At 36.7% G+C, this 21,564-nt stretch overlaps 1 protein-coding gene across 2 annotated transcripts in view; it reads right to left on the reverse strand.

The window, feature by feature from the left end:
- STAM2 (signal transducing adaptor molecule 2) overlaps window positions 1–20,959 on the reverse strand; it is a 43,632-nt gene extending 22,673 nt beyond the window's left edge. The window contains exons 1-5 of one of the 2 annotated variants that reach the window (XM_037523331.2): window positions 20,813–20,959; window positions 4,741–4,825; window positions 3,790–3,865; window positions 3,154–3,252; window positions 2,158–2,304 (exon numbers count right to left, since the gene is read on the reverse strand). In XM_037523331.2, coding sequence (XP_037379228.1) covers window positions 2,158–2,304; window positions 3,154–3,252; window positions 3,790–3,865; window positions 4,741–4,825; window positions 20,813–20,852 — 447 coding nt within the window. In that variant the 5' untranslated portion in view covers window positions 20,853–20,959. The remainder of the gene's footprint in view (window positions 1–2,157; window positions 2,305–3,153; window positions 3,253–3,789; window positions 3,866–4,740; window positions 4,826–20,812) is intronic. The other variant, XM_037523332.2, reaches the window with a different exon arrangement.
- Window positions 20,960–21,564: the final 605 nt, after the last annotated feature.

Genomic DNA, 21,564 nt, shown 5'->3' on the forward strand with positions numbered 1-21,564 from the left:
AATGAGTTTTGTTTAAAAATGAAGTTCTTCATGATGACTTTAAGTAGTTATTTTCAAATACTAAAATATCAGAATTTTCAAGAAAATATTATAAATTTACAAAGGGCATGAACTGGTTTACATTATCCATAAATAGTATCTGACATAGTACTTGGCATGTAGAAAGTACTAAAATATTTTTCCTGACTGTACCTTCTGCTATCAATTGTTAAAGATCTCTTACTCAATAAGAGTCTCTGTAAGTGCAGAGGTACATGTCAGTAAGAAGCTGTGTCTCACCAAAGAGGGAAGACAAAGATAACAGGTGCAGTTCTAGAAATACATGGTAAGTCCTCTTTTACTCTTATGTTTGGATGTTATTTCTCGGCATACCAGAGAACTGAAAAAGATCATGCTTACATTTAAAAGCATGGAAGACAGAGATGAACAGGACTCTGCACAAGCAACCAGTGTTTTGATAAATATGCCAAAAGGGAAGAGTTGAAGAGTGTTTGTTTTTCATGCCAAGAGTCTACATTAAATCCTCAACCTGGTCAGCTATATTATTTTAGTCTCTTCAGTCTACAGTTTATTTTTTAAAAAAGTAGTATTCCTTTTTGTCTTTTCCCCTAGCACATATCTTAATATCACTTGGAGAATAAGAAGCACTGAGAGCAAAACCCAAGACAGTGTTTTCCTCCCACAGACGTAAATAATCAACACACTTTGTGACTCTTGTCCCTACCTCCATTCCAGTTCTAATAAAGCTATCCCTTACCTCCTCAAATAAATTTCTAGCCTTACAGTTCTACCTATCTTATATGTAAACCATCAACTGCAGGCTCATTCATACTCTTCAATAAACAGGTATTGAGATTTCTTTTTTTTTTAATACTTTTTTTTTTCCTCGGTAAACCTTACACTTTTTTTTTTAAAGATTTATTTATTTTTTATTTATTTATACAAGCACTGGGTACACTCAGAGTGTGGCAGGGTGAGAGAATTCACCAGAGCCAGAGCGGGGAGCAGAGCAAGGACCGAAGTACACTGCTGAGGGGAGGAGCAGGCGGCAGGAGAGGTCTGCACGCCATGTGGGACCCTCCTCCGGTGGCCGGGGAGCAGCCACGGATCGAACCGGCACTACAGAGGCTGCAGGTAGCTTCACAACCCAGCGCTCAACTGCTGTGCCACCAGGGAGGCCCTTGAGATTTCTTAATTCCATGAATTTGTTCATGTCATTCCTCCATCAATATGACCTCTTGTTCCTTTCTACCTATGAAATACATGTCCAAAATTCTATCTTTTCTTTACCAACTCAGTCCGTAGTTACCTCTCTCTCCTAGCATTTATTTTTGCATCCATCATCCATATTTGTCACTTATTATTTAGTTACCCTTCAAATTTGCTATAAATTTCTTGAACACAAGGGCTTTTTCATAATATCTGCATTTTGTGTGACTCTAGACTTAGAATAGCGTTAAGCAAATTATTTACAGCTGATGCCACTTCCCAAAGTTCTGATATAATTCGAGCCTCCCTGGTAGCACAAGGAGTTAAGACACAACCTATGAAGCTATCCACAGCCACTGCAGCACGAGTTTGATCTCTGGCCAGGGAGCTACCCACATGGCGTAACAGACCTCTCCTGACTCGCCTGCTGCTCCCCTAAGCAGTGTATTTCAGTCAGTCTGTCTGTTCTGTCCCCCACTCTGTCTTTGGTGAATCCTCTCACACCCCACACCTCTGGCCTGTACCCCAGTTCCCCACTCTGTCTCTGGTGAATCCTCTTACCCCACACACCTCTGGCCTGTACCCCAGTTCTTGTATGCATAAATAAATAAATCTTTAACAACAAATATATATATATTTTTACAAACATATATTAAAATAAATATATATGTTGTTATAGTAACAATATATATATTAAAATAACAAATATATATACATTTTAACAACAACAAATATATATATATGACATGCTAATTTTTGAGTGAATTTCATACATATATGTGTATATATTTGTATATCTCAAAAATTAGAATGTCTTATTAAATATAAGGCACCATGCTTCCGGGGAGCAGAAGTGGGAAATGAAGAAATAACTTGCTTAGCTTTTACATAAGAAACATACCTTCAAAATAATATAGGGTCAATTGTGGGTCTGAATAAATTTCTTACCTGAGAACTGGCCGAAGGAAAAGTAATACCTTCTTCTTTCATTGATTTAATAGTTGCAGATATCAGACTAAATTGTGGATCCTTCTGAAATTCTTCTGACCACTCCACCATTAAAGATTTCAGTTTTTCACATACTTTAGGATGAGCCTTTTAAAGAAAAGGCCAAAAAAACCACAAAAGCTATGGTTAAAATACCTGAATTATTTAACAACAACAAAAAAAAATACCACCAAAAGTCTCTTTAATTATATGAACATCAACAAAAGTCCAACAATCCCTAGCCTACATGTATAACTGATAAATACCTATCTACATGTAAAGACATAGTTGTTTCTTACAACTTTTTGAACATCAATTTCTAAGTCTTAGTGTAATGACAACAAATCTTTGGTTTCAGGAGGTTATTCTGTTTTCTTAATATTCTCAATATCAGTTTAAGCTTTTTATAACTAGACTAAAATTTTGGGATTTCTGTCACTAACAGAATGAGAATGGTGCTTCAGAGTTTCTATTCCAAAGAAATCAACAACAAACAAGCCCCCTATCATAAAGAATTCCCCTCCACTCTGCTATAAATAAAGGTCCCCTTTGCTCATCATCTCTACTGGCAATCAGTACAGAATGGTGGTTAGTCTGAGCTCTGGAGTCACAAAAATCTGGTTCTGACACTATGCTAAGTCACTTACTAGCTGCATGATCTTGGACAAGTTAATTTCTCTCTAAGCTTCAGTTTCTACATCTATAAAATAGTAATCTAACTTCTAAGGATTGTCAAGAGTCTTAAACAAGACAGTATTTGCAAAATGCTTAAAGTAGTTATCACTAGTATACATACTCTGGGGAAGAAAAAAGTTTGGCATTTTCGAATCGGAAATTTATTTAACCTCAAGTTTATCTAAAAATAATTGAAATTATAATGCAACTTTGTTTATGTCATACATAGTTAAAATGACAATAGATACATATTTTTTAATGACTTTCTTTTCTAAAATTTACCTTATTTTTTATCACAGCTCGTACTTCTGTTGCAAAATCACGGGAACACACTTCTAAATGAAATATCTTTCCACAGTTTGCCACACAAGCCCCAAGAAGCTATTAATTAAAATAAAAATTAATATACAAATGTTGATATATTATCTTAATTTACTGAAATACACATTTTAAATTGGGGTGAAAACTACGAGATTCTGTTAGGCTGCGCACATTTAACATAGTGAGGGTTAGACTTCAACAGCAGATGTTTGAAACACAGTTACAAGGAAAGGGAGAAAGAAGGCAATATAAACATTAATACAGACTGTGTATGTGGCCATTTTTACAAATACAAAATTAGTAAAATTTAGGTAAAAATTAGGGTGATATGGATTACCATTTTGTGTCAATTGTTCCACTGATATAAAATTGTATTTCAAGATTCAGTGATCAGTAAGTAAATAAACTTCATCCACACAAGTTACTTGTATGGAGGTAGGACTTGGGTACTTTGAAAAGATACATTTTTGCTGTCAGTTCAACTACTGACTTTCAACCTTGAAATGTGCTTTAGTATCAGCTAATTTAGAGTCATTAAAAACACCTATTGCAACCAAAAATAAATTAGGGTCAAAAAATAACATGACTTTTACTTACAGTTAATGCCTGCAGAGCAACATGAGGAACCTTATGATTTACCCTTTTCATTATGGCTTTTAGGCAATCTTTAGCTCTACAGAAAAATGAAGACAGTTAAGAAATTGTTCAGAATTTCTACTTCAATCATTAAAAAAACAAGGCATCCCACTATCAGGTGACTTTAAATTTAAAAATAAAATCTTGAGAACTGTACTTTGTTAAAGAAATTGTATAAAATTATCCCACACAATCTTCTCAAAGACTCATATAACTTACACAATAAAACAGCATGTTATAAAAGTTTGTATATTCCAAAATCAAGAAACAAGTCATTTCAAAGGTCAGTCAAAACAAAACTAAATATATAAATTATATTTAAATTTCTTAAAGACAGACTTAACTTTCATATAGTAAGTTCTTATCATGAGAAAATAAAACCTAGTAAAATATTGTCTTACTAGGTTTCACACAGTGAAACCTTCAGCATGTAAATGCACTTTCAAAAGGTGTAATGTTAAAACAAATACTTTCATGACTCTAACTTGTAAAGTATAATTAGTTCAGCTTAACTTTCATACTCATTTTTTTGATCATGTTAAATATTATATTTACTTGTTCATTATTAAAGGGCTTTTAGGCAGATTATAATTATATTTATCTACTTCATTATTAAAAGGCTGTTGTACATGTCTAAGTCACAGGAGAATTCACTATCCACTGTTAACATATGCCCCTATTATGTCGATGCTTTAATTATGTATTTTAATATATCTCAAGTTTTCAATTGAACTCCTGTCCAATTGTTTTTTCAGGACAAGGTTAATCCCATAAATCCATCTACCAGGATCTCCTCACTTTGATCCCTGAAAAGTAAATTGTAAAATCATACTTCCTTCAAAGTTTTATCAGGAAAAAAAAGGCAGGTACTTAAGCTCCGAGACAGTTGCTATTCACAATGGGGCATCTTACCCGTTAGGAGTGCTTCCAACTTTGTCACATATGTCCATAATTAGGCTCCAATCTTCTGTTGTGTTGTATTCATTTGTGGCTTTTTCTGAAAGATATTAGCATACACAAAGATGAAGACAAGTCTTAACACTAAAATACCAAGAAAGTACAATAGAGGGGCCCTCCCTGGTGGCATAAGGATTAAGACGCAACCTATGAAGCTATCCGCAGCCACTGCAGCACAAGTTCGACTCCTGGCCAGCCATCAAGTAACTCACATGGCGCAGCAGACCTCTCCTGACTCGCCCACTGCTCCCCTCAGCAGTGTATTTCAGTCAGTCTGCCTGTTCTGTTCCTCACTCTGTCTCAGGTGAATACTCTCACCCACCACACCCCTGGCCTGTACCCCAGTTCTTATATGTATAAATAAATAAATCTTTAAAAAAAAACAAAAAAGGAAGTACAGTAGAGAAGTCCTACCTTTCACCTGCCAAAAATAAATATCTGCAATAAAATTCAGAGGATACTTTTATTATTTCAGTTTTAAATTACAGAATTAAATGTTCAGAGGTACACCGATAAAATGCCTTCAAAAATGAATACTAAATAAATTACAAATTATCAATAATCTTATCCAATTCTAATTTGGAAGTCTTTAAAATGTATCATCATATAGGGAAATATGGATTAAACTGTTGGCTGAAGCACTGTTCTTTTTTTTTCAAAGATTTACTTATTTATGCATATAAGAACTGGGGTACAGGTCAGAGGTATGGAGGGTGAGAGGATTCACCCGAGACAGAGTGGAGAGCATCGGGCGAGGCAGGAGAGTCTGCTGCGCCATGTGGGTAGCTCCCTGGCTGTGGATCGAACTAGTGCCACAGTGGCTGCGGACAACTTCATAGGTTGAATCTTAACCTCTTGTGCCACCAGGGAGGCCTTGAAGCAATGTTCTTAAAAGAAAAAAAAAATTAAGAAAATACAGCAAACACTTGAATGTGAAAATTATATAGAACTGTACAAAAATGCATAAATCTTAAAATGTGTTTTGGTTTATGCTGAATTAGGGAAGCTAACAATAAAACATATAACATTCAATTCACAGGTACTTTCTAAATAGCTTTATTAATATAATTCAAATACCAGTAAGAGTCATCCATTTAAAGTGTACAATTTAATATTAATATTAGCTAGTACAATTTAATATTAGCTAGTCACATAATTGTATAGCTTTCACTATCTAATTTTGGAATGCTTTCATCACCCCCAAAAAGATATCCACACCCACTGGCAGTCACTGGCAATTCTCTCCACTTACTTCTAGTCCTAGAAAACCATTAACTCTATTTTTTATCTCCATAAATTTGCCTGTTCTAGACTTTTCTTATTAATAGAATCATACAGTGTATTTGTCTTTTGTGACTGTCCTCTTTTACTATATTTTCAAGATTCATTCAAATAGTAGCATATATCAGTACTTCATTTTTATTGTTGAATGATATTCCATTATGTAGATAAATATTTATTTTATCCATTTACTACTTGATGAACATTGGGATTTTTTGTTTGTATGTTTAGCTTTTTGGCTAATATGAAAAAATGCAATGCTGCTATCAACATTTGCGTATATAAGGTTTACACATGGAGATATGTATTCATATCTCCTTAGATATACAGTTAACAGAACTGCAAAGTGGTGTTGTAACCCCATGCTTAAAATGTTTTTAGGTACTGGGCCTCCCCAGTGGCGCAGTGGTTGAGCACTGGGTTGCGAAGCTGCCCGCGGCCTCTGCGGCGCCGGTTTGATCCCCGGCTGCTCCCCGGCCACCGGAGGAGGGTCCCACATGGCACGCAGACCTCTCCTGCCACCCGCTGCTCCCCTCAGCAGTGTACTTTGGTCCTTCTGCCTGTTCTGCTCCCCGCTCTGGCTCTGTTGAATTCTCTCACCCTCCCGCGCTTCTGACTGTACCCAGTGCATGTATAAACAAACAAACAAATAAATAAATAAATAAAACATGCCTCTATTAAAAAAAATGTTTTTAGGTACTAGCAAACAGTTTTCAAAATATTACATTCCTAGGTAATTCAATGTATGAATGTTTCACATAGAGCTTTAGAACATTCAAAAAGTACATTATACCCTTTAGGGATGCATATATATGTAGTAAAAATATAACATACATGAGAATAATAAACATCAAATGGGAGGTGGATGGGGGACATATTAAAACAGGTACAGAGGGGTTTGAGTATATTTATAAAATTTTGGTTATTAAGTTGTAGAGTGGGTATCCAGAAGTTCTTTATTTTACTCTCAGTATCTTTTTAGGGTTGACTTTATGGCCAATAAAAATTAAAAAAAAAAAATAGTTTCAAAAGTATGATCAGTGTATGACCAAATTATGAGGCTCTATTACTTTTATAAAATTTCAATATTGTCCATAGATACTGCTAGTATAGAGGTGGGGATACAAAAAATTACCACTTTACAAACATTTTTTCTTTTCTTTTTTTTTTTTTTTATAGAGGCATGTTTTATTTATTCATTTATTTGTTTGTTTGTTTGTTTATACATGCACTGGGTACAGTCAGAAGCGTGGGAGGGTGAGAGAATCCACCAGAGCCAGAGCGGGGAGCAGAGCAGGCAGAAGGACCGAAGTACACTGCTGAGGGGAGCAGTGGGCGGCAGGAGAGGTCTGCGCGCCATGTGGGACCCTCCTCCGGTGGCCGGGGAGCAGCCGGGGATCGAACCGGCGCCGCAGAGGCCGCGGGCAGCTTCGCAACCCAGCGCTCAACCGCTGCTCCACCGGGGAGGCCCAACATTTTTTCTTTTTTCCCCTTTTAATAAGTAAATTCTATAATTTCAAATACAGCCAAATCTGAGTGTTCTATACATATTAGCCTATCACAATGATAAGCAGAAGGGATAATAGAAATCCAGAGTAATTTATTAAAAGGGATAAAACAAAGCAAAAATTAAACAGGCTTAGCAAGAGTTACACTATTTAAGTAGAGAAAACCAGAATCCAGTCAGCCTCAGTTAAATCCTAGAATGTTTAAAAAAACATGCAAATTAGGGCCTCCCTGGTGGCGCAAGGGGTTAAGCACCACACTATGAAGCAATCCACAGCCTCTGCAGCATAAGTATGATCCCCAGCTGGCCTGGGATAAACCCACAAGGCGAAGACCTGTCCTGTCTCACCAGCTGCTCCCCTCAGCAGTGTATCTCAGTGAGTCTGCCTGATCAGTTCCCCACTCTGTCTCTGGTGAATCCTCTCACCCTTCACACCTCTGGCCTGTACCCCAGATCTTGTATGCATAAATAAATAAATCTTAAAAAAAAAACCATGCAAATTAAATTGCCTAACACTATTTATGGACAGAAAACAATTATTTTGACATGTGATGAAATAACAAACCAGAGATTTTGGAAAAGTAATATACTTTTGCCTATTCTACATTCTAGATTCAAGAACCAAGCTACATAGGTAGAAAGATATCTACTCAAGGCTAGCTTCTTTCCTTGTACAAAGATGACTAATTCTCAAAAAGAAAGTGAAACTAGGCTACATTGTTTTTAGAGGTTTCAAATGTTTACTTCTTAATGACATATCTAATAAATTCAGTGAACTAAAAGGTACAAATGAAAAAAACTATATCTACATCTGACAACCTCTTTTAAACTATGATACATCTCTCTCCAGACTTTTTCCTATACATGTAGGAGGAAAAATAAAAATACATATAAATATACATAAAACTAAATAAAAAAGAATCAAAGATACAAGATAGCCAAAAGAGCACTTCAAAACTGATAACTATTGGGCCTCCCTGGTGGCGCAGCAGTTGAGCGCTGCCCACAGCCTCTGCAGCACAGGTTCAATCCCTGGCCGGCGGCAAGGGTCCCACATGGTGCACAGACCTCTCCCGCCACACCTGCTGTTCCCCTCAGCAGTGTATTTCGTCAGTCTGCCTGTTCTGTTCCCCGCTCTGGTTGTGGTTAATTCTCTCACCCTCCCACGCTTCTGACTGTACCCAGTGCTTGTGTAAATAAATAAACAAACAAACAAATAAATAAAAACTCATAAATATTTCCCTCCAAAAGTTATAAACAAGTTGAGGAATAAAAGAAAAAATATCACTGTTATTACTAATTAAGGCGTAGGTATACTGGACAAATGAGCTCCCTAATAGGAATCCCAAAGGTGTAAATGCCTGAGCACTAGACAGGGGCCGATGTCTGACTGCAGAGGTAAGCTCCTTACAACTTATTCCATGGAGAAGTAGATGCTAAAAAAGCCAATAGCTGTGGAATGCTTAGCTTGTTTCTACATGGATGAAGCCCATTAGCTGGGCCAGGTACTTTTTTTTTTTTTTAAATAATAAATTTTATTTTTATATTCCCCATACAATTGCAACCCCCCCATTCTGACCCCAATCCCTCCCCTCCCGCCCCCCACCCCCCAAAAAGTGTCTCTGGTTCATAGTTTTTTGTTGATTTTGATTTTCACTTTCTTATAGTTATTAATTTTCCTGGTCTCTTAAAGTTTTCTAGATTCCTGCTATGAGTGAGACCATCCGATATTTTTCTTTTTGGCTTATTTCACTGAGCATGATCCCTTCCAACGCCATCCATGTTGCTGCAAATTGCATGTGTTTATCTTTTTTGAATGCTGAGTAATATTCCATGGTATATGGTACTTTTAAATTTACCAATCAAATGTGGTATTACAGCAGGGACTGAATGAATAAAGGAGCATGTGCAGACTCAGGTGACACCTGATGAAACTCTAGCCTCAGGAAGGAAAGCTCAGAGGTAAAGTATTTCTAACAATATTGTGATCATTCTATATGAATCACTTCCTAACCTGCATTTCCACTTATTATTAACATCTCTCGGTTGTCGTTAAGTACATCTCTGTGCCATTTTTTTAAACTGCTGTATGATGCACCATTATATACAGTCACTACAAGAGCCTATGCAAGCTAATGAGAAGTTATCAGCAAACTGTGGTTATAAATCCATCAAATACTCAATCTTTTTATTATACTCAGTGGTATCATTCATATTGAGGACACGCCCCCCCAGAATAATTCTAAAATCATTAAAAGAGACCCTTCTGTAGATGTTTCATAGAATACTTTTATCTTGTCTATTCATCAGTCTCTGACACCACCTTTCTCCTTCCCTTTAACCTAACTTTTTGTTTTGTTTACTACAGAGAATAGTATCTGGGACACACACTGGGTGTTCAGTAAATATTTGTTCGCTCTATTGAATGAATGATATTGCTTGCTCCTCCATATCCTACTACCCTAAAAGAATTGTTGTAATGTGGGATACAATAGCAGTGTGGCCCCAGGAAAGTTTGTGCAAAGTTCTAGACCATCAAGAGTCTCACTGCTGAGCAAATAATCACAGGGCTGCAAAAGATCAAGCTTCACTAGTAATGCTATTTGGCAACAAAGCAACAGCAATGGTGGGATTAAGAGGTTCCAGTTCCCTGATTATTTACAAAAAAGGAACAGCAATACCTTTGGAAGTCTTAACTGGGAGACAGGATAAGTAGGGAAGGGGATGCATCAAGAGGTAGGCAGACTTCTTGAACAGCAATATATAGGTGAAGAACTTTTTATCTTGAGTTAAAAGGCAAATCATGCATATTACAACTTGCCAGCTTCTCTTTGCTTATGATGGAGTTTGGTTTTTGCTATACAGTTATTAATTTTTAAAATAGTATCATTTGGCACAGAGTTTAGAACTACCTGAAGATTCAGAGACTCATTCACCTATATATCATATCTCTTTTACAGGTAAACTACTAGTCTCTTCTGAAATTTCATTTGGTATACGGTATGAGGCAGGGCCAGAAAAATATTTTTATAAATTATCAATATTTCCAATATTTATGAACCTATCTTTTCCTCTTTGAGCTGAGAAATTCACGTTGTCCATAACAAAATCTTGTCAATATTCAAGTATAGTTGAGTCTGATCTGATTTTGAACCTCAAATAATCTCTCCGCTAGAATTCAACTTTTATTATTTTTTCAATATTATTTTACTCATGTGATATGGAATCGAATGGGATTTCAATACTCCCCAAAGCCCTCTCGACAATTTCAAAAATATTAAAAAGAATATTTGGCTTAATTTTTATATAAAACAGAAAAATCCCAATTTAAATACTCACACAGCATAGTTTACTTTCTACAAATACAGGACTCACAATTACTCTTTTAAAAAAATATAAAATCTGAAGACTTTATAATAGCCTGCCAAAAAGGATTTCATTTTTCAAGTGAACTAAATAACAGTTAAATTATGTACTCAGGAGTATTTTAAACTCCTGGAAAAATTTTAAATGTTATAATAAAGAACCCACTTTTTATAGCATGTCACTTTGCTGAGTGTTGTGGCCATATCGCACATTATCCTGTGTCAAATGCTTGAGGGGAGAGAATTCAGAGAGCCCTCCTAGGGCCTAAATGCTAAACTTCCAAGGTTTTAGTGGGTGTAAGTCATAACATTTCATCACCAGGTTTTGATTACTGTATATAGAGAGCCTCAAATAACAGTGAAATACTTCAGAAAGATTTAACAATATCATAAAGAATCATTCCATCAATACCTACAAGGAACAAAAAAGTTCCCCTGCTACACAGTCCATTATGTTCAATACACAGCTTTAAAAAGAACTTAGGTCTACCCATAAAACTTTGAATAAAATACGCCTTATAAGTAATAAAAAAATTAACTGTGTAAAAGAACACTCACAAGGGATCTTTAAATCTCCTCCTACTATATTTGGAAATAAAAACTAAAGATTGATCAGCTTTCAACCATGACAGAATATCTGATACCATATATTAATCTACCAAAACCAAGTAAAAAACAGGCCAACACATGAGGTAACTGTGTTCAGGAAATGAATAACCTGCAGTGCAGGCCTGAGACCTTTGAGGGAAGGGTTTATTTTGAAATGAGCTTTCACAATGGCCCCAGTTCTCTGCCTGGGAACACGTTCCTGTCCCAACTCTAAGAGGAATAACCAAAGTAGAGTAGCTAGGAGACAAGATTTTGGAGCAGAGATTTACCGTGAACCTTTGCTGGTCAAAAGCTAAGCTATATAAACACAAGGTACTCTCTGAGGTCTGAAAGAGACTGCCCACTATGGAGCTGAAAGGTTGTGCAGTGCTGGAAGTCTCTCGAGTTCCTGCCTATTGTGGACTGAATGTGTGTCCTCACAAAATTCGTATGTTGAAGTCTTATTCCCCCAACCCCACTCCAGTGTTGCCATATTTGGAGACTGGGACTCATTTAAAAATAACTGAGGTTAAATGAGGTCATAAGGATGGGGCCCTGTTCCAACAGGATTAGACTCCTACAAACACATACCAGAGCCTTCCCTGACTCTCCACAAACATGAAGAAAAGGTCATGTGAGCACACAGTGAGAAGGCAGTCATCTGCAGAAAGCTCTCACCAGATAGCAACCCTGCTGTTACCTTGATCTTAGGAGTTCCAATCTCCAGAAGTGAGGAAATAAAATTCTGCTGCTCAATCTAACTAGCCCAGGGTATTTTGTTATGGAAGCCTGAGCAGAAAGTACTCCACACAACCAGCATAGAGAGAACATTTCATGCATTCAGTTGAAGCCCCTAAAAGACCACACCTTAGGAGTAAACGATTCTTAGGATTAGTTCAATACCAAAATAGACCTACCTCATAAGGAAAACCAAGTCTTACAATATAGTAAAGATACGCCTATAATACTGGACACAATATTGCTGTTATTTAACTAAAACATGGTAACTAAATTCATACATAATGGAACTGTGTAAAGAAGGACATTAAAGAAGAGTTTAAATTTTTCTTCAAATGGTCACAGAAATTATCAAAACCTAGAAATAATTTAGGATAATATACATAGTATATTGTCTGGATACAACGTATTTTTATTAGACCAAATGTAATATCTAATCACAATGATCATATGATTAACACTATAGCAGAAGATAATGTAAAAATTTATTATAATCAGATAACTACTTATTATGATTAGAGCAATGCTTAAATCTTAGAGGAAATTTTACTATTAAATTAGTAAGACAAATCATTTTTATATCTTATAATTACAGAAGAATGGTAAAAACAGGTTGTTGTTTTTTTTTCCCCCCAAAAGACAGAAATAAACTAGAAAATGAAAAGTATGAGTACAATTTGGTGTCTAACAGGAAACCACAGCTGACAGCTTTTAGAAATGTTCTTTCTTTGGACCGATCCTATAAACTAGATGACAATTTGTAAATGCAGGAAAGTCAATTTCTTCTAGGTTATAAATTTAAAATACTTAAATGCCTATTACCTCAACTTGACATTATATTTGGCCGCCTTCTTTGACTCCAATAACAAACCATATTTAGCATTCTAGAGCACTTGTGTTTTAACACACATTTTTTTTTTTTCATTTAACCCTCCTACATCAAAATCACCTTATTGCCTTTTGATATTTATCTTTTCATTTGTTTGGGTGAATTTATACTGATGCAAAGTTTCAGTTTGCTCTGGGGAAAGCAGTAATACAAATCTGACTTGAAAATACACTGCTTATTATCTCCTAAAATGAAAACCTACTTATAGCCTTGATTATGGAATGACTGGTAACAACTTAATTAAAACAAAAATATCAAGTAATTGTTTCAAAACATTTTACTTATAAGGCACTTATACTTTGATCCAATGAAATATGGATTCCCCATTTTTAGAGATGAGGGAATTGAGACACAGAAAGTATTAGCATAAGATCACATAGCTAGTAAATGGTAATTCAGAGATTTCAATCTGGACAGTCTAGTGCAGGGTATATGCTCTAGATTTAAATACTCTATTAAACTGCATCCTGAGTGCAATTTTTGTTCAAAACTGCTAAATTAATTCTCCCCACTAACTTAATTTTTAGTTTCTCAATGTAAGAACATTTTAAACATACTGAACAGGACAAATTCAAGTTCAACTCTTAAATTTAGAAAGACCAGGCAGAATGCCATGATTAACTCCAATTACTATGTGATCTAATAATACAATATATTAAAGAGCATCTTGCTCTGTTGGAATACTAAACAGTGATTGCCACTCTTCATTTCACATGTCACCATCAACATTTTTAGGACAAGGATAGGGTAGACAGGAAGGAAAAGTGGAAAAAAACTACATCAAAATCACCTTATTGCCTTTTGATATTACAAACCATCTATTAAAAAGATAAAATGTCAGTCTTTATATTCCTGCAAGTTAACTTTCTTCTTGGCTAATACTTCCAAGATGCTATATATAATCCTCTGTGTAAGAGCCATGCCTCCCTCCCAACTTCACAAAATGGACATGCTCATTTCCATAAATTCCTTTACATCAGGAAACAGAGCAGGAACATAAATGCAATAAGAATAATTTCTACTGTAACAGACCTATCAGGAAGTTTCATGTGTAAGATACTGAGAGCTTGGAAAAATAAAAAATGAGTCCCCAAAGTTGCCACTAACATGCCCAAAAAGTCACAGATGGAGAATCAAAAGTAGGCTGGTCAGGTGACTGAGGACATGACTCTACAGACTGAGGCCACCATTATGCACACTCTGCATGCACACATTAACTACACACATCCACCATTAGACATGAAGAACTGCCTTCTCTACACCCAGTTCTGAAACTGACTAAGTCAGATTAGGTAGGTCACCGTAGTTCTGACTCAAATATGAATCAATGTTCTCATCCACAAAATGGCTGCTGTGAGTAAAAAAGGAGTTATGAAAATTACAAGAAGATGTGACTATATTTAAATGTTTCCAATATGCACAGTATTCAGAGAATGCATCTTAACTGAAATCACTATGAAGTAACACTAGAATAGCTAAGATTCTTAAACCTACATGACCATGTACTGACAAATTTGACATGAAATTGAATAGGAGTTAATAAAAGTAGGTGTCCATTTCAGAATGTCAGTAATTTTCAAAAACAGGATTCTTAGATTCAATCCCTATACTAAGTAATACTAACATTATTCACTGTCAAGTAAAGTAACAGTTCAATACGGAAATTAGGAAGTTCTTAACCTTCAACCCTCCACCTCAAGTGCTTAGTACTACTAGGAAAATCAGAAATGCATGGCTAGATTTCTTTAAGCAGAGCTTTTAGAAGCAAATATTAGGATAATTTATCACATGTTATATGAAAACAATGACACTGCTCCAGATAACAATAAAGTCACGTTTAGTTCAAGTGAACTAAAATTCTGAGTCACTACAATTCTCAGGTTGCAAATGAAAACTAACAAGTGCTTCATAAAAGAATATTTAATGACCATGTAAAGTGTGAGTTTACAGTTATGACACAAATTTCACTAGTAAACAAAGTTTTCATCCTGTGCTACTTCATTTAGAAATTATACTCATAGGGACATTGTGACTACAATTTTAAATCCTTCATCAATTCAGGCTTTTTTTATAAGAGACCTATTCCATACAACTGCTGAAGTTGAATGAAAAGTCAGTCAGAACTATAACTACTTCCCAGGATCTTTAACTCTCAACAAGGACAAGAGAAAAAAATGGGCAATACCAAAATGTCTCAGGTTTCTGGAAACAGTATTCTCATGAAGGAGGTCTGAAAATGTTGCTGATTGGTTGATATTTGATAATAGGAAAAAGACTGTAAGCAGAAACACAGAAAAACTTTGTAATGCAGACAAAGGGAAGTACTACGAGGACAGAATGGGAGAGCAAGATTTGGGGGTTACAGAGCAACCAAGTATAGGAAAAAATAGCAGGTGATAAAGAAATGTGTTTTTAAGTTTTATTTTGATATCTGGGTGACAGAAACTACATGAGTTTGATAATCTATACAACATACCTGTAAACGAGGTTTTTCTACTCTTAATACTCAGAACACTTGAGGTCCTTTCATTTAAACAAACAAAAAAACTAAGTATACTGCTACAGTATATTCGCTTATAGAAAATCAACTTTTCCTTTTCCTTCACTTTCAAAGTATAAACTAAGTAAACTAAGAACTAAATGTTATTATCAAGGACTAAAAAGTGTATTTTTAATTATCAACATATGATATGCAACAAAAATATAAATTATAGGGCCTCCCCGGTGGTGCAGCGGTTGAGCGCTGGGTTGCGAAGCTGCCCACAGTCTCTGCAGTGCCGGTTCGATCCCCGGCTGCTCTCCGGCCACCAGAGGAGGGACCCACATAGCGCACAGACCTCTCCTGCCGCCCGCTGCTCCCCTCAGCAGTGTCCTTCTGCCTGCTCTGCTCCCTGCTCTGGCTCTGGTGGATTCTCTTGCCCTCCCGCGCTTCTGACTATACCCAGTGCTGGCATAAATAAATAAATAAATCTTTAAAAAAAAAAAAAAAAGACATAAAATATATATATATATATAAAGTAAAATGTCCTTTCACTTAAATCCTGAAAGAGCCTAAAAAAAATCCCTCTCAGGTTTTAACCAATCTGATCATAAACTTGTATGAAAAAACAAAGGTCGAAATACTAAGACTATCAAAATGAAGAAAAACAAGGCAGGGAACTTTTCCTACTACCTACATAGAGGAGAACAGAAAGCACAGACACGGGCCTTGTACAATAAGGAATGTACTACATGAAGGAAAGGTCATTCCGAAACAGTGGGGAAAGGACAGACCATTCGATCAGTATTGAGTAGACAACTGATCAGCTACTGTCAATTAATTTTCAATCAAATCACTCTGCAAACCTTTCACAAAAAAATCAAGCCCAGATGGATTACAGACCTAACTGTGAAAATAAAAACTTGAATAAAACTTTCAGGAGAAAATACAAGAAGATCCTTATAATGTCAGAGTAAAGAAGTCTTTCTGAAACAAGAACAATAAAATCAAGGGAAAGAGACAGTATCACTAAACTGAAATTTAATCTTCTTAGAAATAAAACATTCAGAAACAGAAGAAACAAACTGGTGTACATGTTTGCAATTCACATAATGAAAGATTAATAGAAAATATATACATAACTCCAAAAATCAGCAAGAAAAAATAATCTAATAGAATAAGATTTAATAATCTAATAGAATAATAGAATAATCTAATAATCTAATAGAATAAGAAAGACTAACAAGCAGGCAATTTATAGAAAAAGAAAACAGAATGAAGAAGAAATATATTAAAGATGCTTAACTTCACTAGCAATGAAGCTGAAATGAAATGAGATGAAAACAATACTATTTCATGCCCATCGAACTGGCGTAAAGTTAAAATCAGGCAATACCCAGTGTTAGTGAGGATGTGTAACAAAGACATTTTACTTCCCCTGTTAATGGGAGTAAAATCTCCCACAAACAGCTAGAAGGGCAATTCTACACTATCTAATATTTTGCAACTCTGCACTATTTACACATTTAATAAGGAAGTCCCCTTCAAAATACACTCACTAGAGATTCTTGCTCAGGTTGAAACACAGAACAGAACTTTCACTGCAGTGCTGTTGGGAATAGCAAAAAACTGGAAACTTCCTTTCCATTAATAGATGAATGGATAAATAATGTGGTATTTTCATAGAAAGGAGTGTTACATAGTTGTTAAAATTAATGAACTAGAGCTACAAATAACACCATAAATTATGCTAACAAAAAATGCTGAATAACAAGTTGCATGTGATACTATTTTCATGAAGTTTAAAAACATACAAAACAATAGTATATTTGTATGTATAGTATATATAGTACAAATACTGTCTGTATCATTTTGGACAGTGTTTAACTCTGAGAAGGGAGGGAAAAGAATAGGCTCAGGTAGTTCCTGAGCCAGAGAATTTCAACTGTATATTGAATGTTCTCTTTAAAAACAGATTAAAATATGGCAAAATAGTAGGACTTGACATAGGTGGTAGAAATAGGATTTATGTTATATTATGCATTTTATATTATACATTTTATACTAAAATACATCAATTAAAATTTGTATCTATCTGAAGGCATGAGGATTTTTGGTACCATGAAGCAAAATAAGTAACAGGGAAAAAATGTTTAAGATACTTTCATCCATAGCCAAAAAATGTTTTTTATTTTAAGTTTTATATGGAATATAATAAACTCAGTGTGTTGCAGCTGACTTAATAATTATGTAAATGTTGTAAATTTGAATTTACAAAGTAAACTTACATTATTAGAGTACTAACATACCTGTCTTTATATCAGGGTTTCTTGTAAAATTTCCGTAGAGAAAAGGAAGGCACGATCAAAAACCCCATGTTACCTGAGAAGTTTTTCCACACAAGTCAAAGACAGAGCAATATACCCATTCAAATTTCACTTGGAAAAGTATCCTTTTAAAATAAAAGTGTACACCTCTGTGTCAAAAGTTTTACAGAGCTAAAACTGAGCTCAGGTTTATGGTATACAACAGTTTCTCTTTCCATATTTTTAAGGAAAGAGATACAACAGATGCTGACAAAAGCAAGTCTATCAGTGAACTGTAAATAGCAGAGGAGAAACTGGCAAGACTGTATGGACTGAATGAAGAGAAAAAAGACATGCAAATAAGAACTAGAATTAGAGAGTAGAGCAGACAAATCATGACTTGGAAACCAAACAGTGAGACTGGAAAAATGGCTATAGAATATAAGGAAGTAACATCTGCATTTTAAACACAAACCAATAGATCTTCCTTCAGTGGCTCTACCCTGTTTCACTCTCCCCTTGGAAATATTCCTAAAAACTGCCATCCCAGTAGGCTTCATCTCAGGAACTCCACACTCTCTTTATAGACTCAGGACTAGCATGGCAGGTGAGGTATGTAGAGGTTTGTGTAAATATCTTCTCTTTTTTCCCTCAGCACAGCTTCCAAGAAAATATACTGAACAGAACAAGAAACAAATTCAGATTTGGAGACATCCAATAAAGTACTTACAGAACTCTGATGCTACATCTAGGGTTTGTAGGCCTGTCTCCAAGAAAAATAGGAACTTGCCAAAGATCCTTACTTCCTAGTTTTGGGTCTGCTTCCATTTGACAAGTCATGTACCATTGACTTATGAGTACCTTCTTGGACATCTTAACCAGCTACAGTATTTTTTCAGGATCTGAGAAATGGAGCTCTTTCTCATCTGAGTCTCTTATATCAGGAAAACTACTCATTTCCAGAGACACTCTTCATGTAGTTTAATTTTTTAAGGACCTTCATTACAAAATGACCATACCATACATATATTAAGAGGTGGTTACTTCTTGCAGGTAGAAGAGCTGTCAGGAAAGGGGGAAAAGAAAGAAGATAATGTCAGCACTTTTACAGAGAAAAGTGTCTGCCTAGAGGTCCTTGTCTTCACTTCAAGATGACAGTTTTAAGTAATGTAAGGCATCCCATGTGTTTCTAGTACTATATTTAAAACCACTTATTACAATTATCTTCTTATGTGTATATTCCTTCACCATTAAACTTATATTCTTGAGGGCATGAACTTACCATATGTATTAAGTTTTTGTGTGTCCCCAACTTAGCACAATGTCTGACATATGATAATCATTCAATGCATGTTTGTTGAATGAAAGGTGAACAAAGGTATGACAAAAAAGAAACAGTAGTAATAAAAATCTGACTGAATCAAAGGGAGTGGGGTGAAGACAATGACAATGCAAAGGAACATTTCTACAGACATCTCAAGTTAAATAAAGACACGATTGCATAATTATTTCAAATTAAAAGAAGACTTAAGTTCTGAAAAATTCACAATGTAACTATTCTTCTATAATAAAGTTTTAAGAGCAATTTGAACTCCTTAGTATTTTTAGTTTTCACATTTACTTGTCTAAAATGTTACCAATTCTATTTGTCTAAAAAGTTACAGGTGAACTTCAATCAAACTCACTTTTAAACTGCCCTTTGAACAATGATTTCAGTCAAACTTGAGCAAACAAGTTAAGTACTTGAAGCTTTGGATGACAGCATTGACCATGAAATAATCTATAAAAAGCAGTATTTTGTTGTATGAACAGAAGCACCTCTTTTAGTATAGTGATACTAAACTGTAACCAGCAAATCATACAGGGACCTTAGAGGAGAAAAACAGGCAGAGCAACTCTGCCTACTTCTACCTAAAAAGTTTTCAAATAGACTACAATGGGATTCAAGGAAAGAGTTCCCATGAATAAAGAGTTGCACAGTTTTTAAGAATGAAAATCATTTATCTTATTCTATTTTTTCTCCTTTCAACAGAACAAGTCTTCGCAATAGTAATAAAAAGTACAGGTTTCACTGCAACAAAGAATGAAATCCTTAGATACTCCAAAAGCAGAGTCTGTGACACTCATTAAGTTTCTTAGATTTATCCCAGTCACCAGCGTTAAACTACCAAGGAAAAAGTTGAATTACCGAAATATATATCTGATGACTACGGGTTATGATATAATTATATATATTTTTTTTTGTTTTAATCTCTTACGGACCCCAGCAAATAACATGGTTCCTATAGACTGTTTTGAGATCCTGATTTTTCTTTTCACGCTCTAATACAGAACATTTCGTACCACTTGCACCATCCACGGACAGAGAATAAATTTCCAACAATTATAAATAAATGCTGGAGCTGTTATTGCGATTTGGAAGTGTCTGTATATAAACGCGGTGAAGTTGGTTCTTCCTATTGTATGGAGGCCAGTCCAGGTCTTTAGTGTTGGGCTGCCTTGGATAGCTGGGTTTCCAAGGCAGCATCATTTCCTAAGCGTGGGGGAGAGGGTGCTTAAACCAGTTCTAGAGGTAGCAGGAAGTTTGTATGATCAACTCTGCAATAGCTTAATTAGTTCAATCTCCAACGAATCCGAGGCTCTTCCCTACTTCTTCGCCTGGCGAGGGAAAAGATCTTCTCCGAGGTCCCCAAACCTCAGGCGGGCAGGGGGCAGACTGTAGCCGACAGGTCGAAATTGCCCCCTGAAAAATCCCTGTGGCAAGAGAGCGGCGCCGCCCCCTTTTCTCCCAGTTTGGCTCCTGGTCCCTGGAGTCGCCACCGCCCACTTTCTGGCTTGACAAACAGCAGCCAATGGCCTGGACCCAGCACTTACCCACGTCCTGCTCGAAGGGGTTGGCGGTGAACAGAGGCATCTCGCCGGCGCCGGGCCCTCGTCGCTGCGCTCTGGTCGTGGCTCGGCAGCTGCTCCGGGCTGGCTGACCCGCGGCTGCTGCTTCCTAGACCGCCCGCTCTGCTCGCGTCCCCGCACTTCCGCCACAGCACTTGCCCGGCTGCCGCCTGACCGGCCAGCTTCGCGCCCGCGCCCCGCCCCTTCACTACGCCCCCACCTCCCTTCCGGGGTGAAGTCCCGACAGCCGAGCGAATTCTCTCAGCGCCCCAGTCTCCCTAGCCCTCTGAGTGGAGGCGGCAGCCCTTGTTCTAGGGCCTCGTAGGTGTCAGGCGGCCGCCGCGGCCACCTTTCCGTCTTTAGGACCCCGGCGAGCCACGGAGCGGGGGGGGTCCTTCGGGGCCGGAAGTTGTCGCGCCTAGACCTGGGTGACGCCACAAGCCCGGAAGCTGCAGTGCTGCCGGCGGCACAACAGGGGGCGCGATCACCCGAGAGTCTCCGCTCTGGGTTATGGTCTCTGAAAGTCAAGTTCTCACCAATTCTCTGCCTTTGAGATCAGCAGGCTGCTCCCTAGCGGCTGTGGACCGGCGGCTGAGTTTGTCACAATACAGTTGCCCTAGAAACGGATGGAGCCTAGACGCACAAGTGACTTTGAGAGTCTGCGAGTACTTGATTCCGCCTTTGGCGCTTAATAGTGCACCTTCCTCGGCCCCTAAACCTGGCTGGACTAATCCTGG

Source organism: Talpa occidentalis, unplaced genomic scaffold (genome assembly GCF_014898055.3).
Source record: "Talpa occidentalis isolate TD23 unplaced genomic scaffold, MPIMG_talOcc4v2.1 talOcc4.3, whole genome shotgun sequence".
NCBI classification, from domain to species: domain Eukaryota; kingdom Metazoa; phylum Chordata; class Mammalia; order Eulipotyphla; family Talpidae; genus Talpa; species Talpa occidentalis.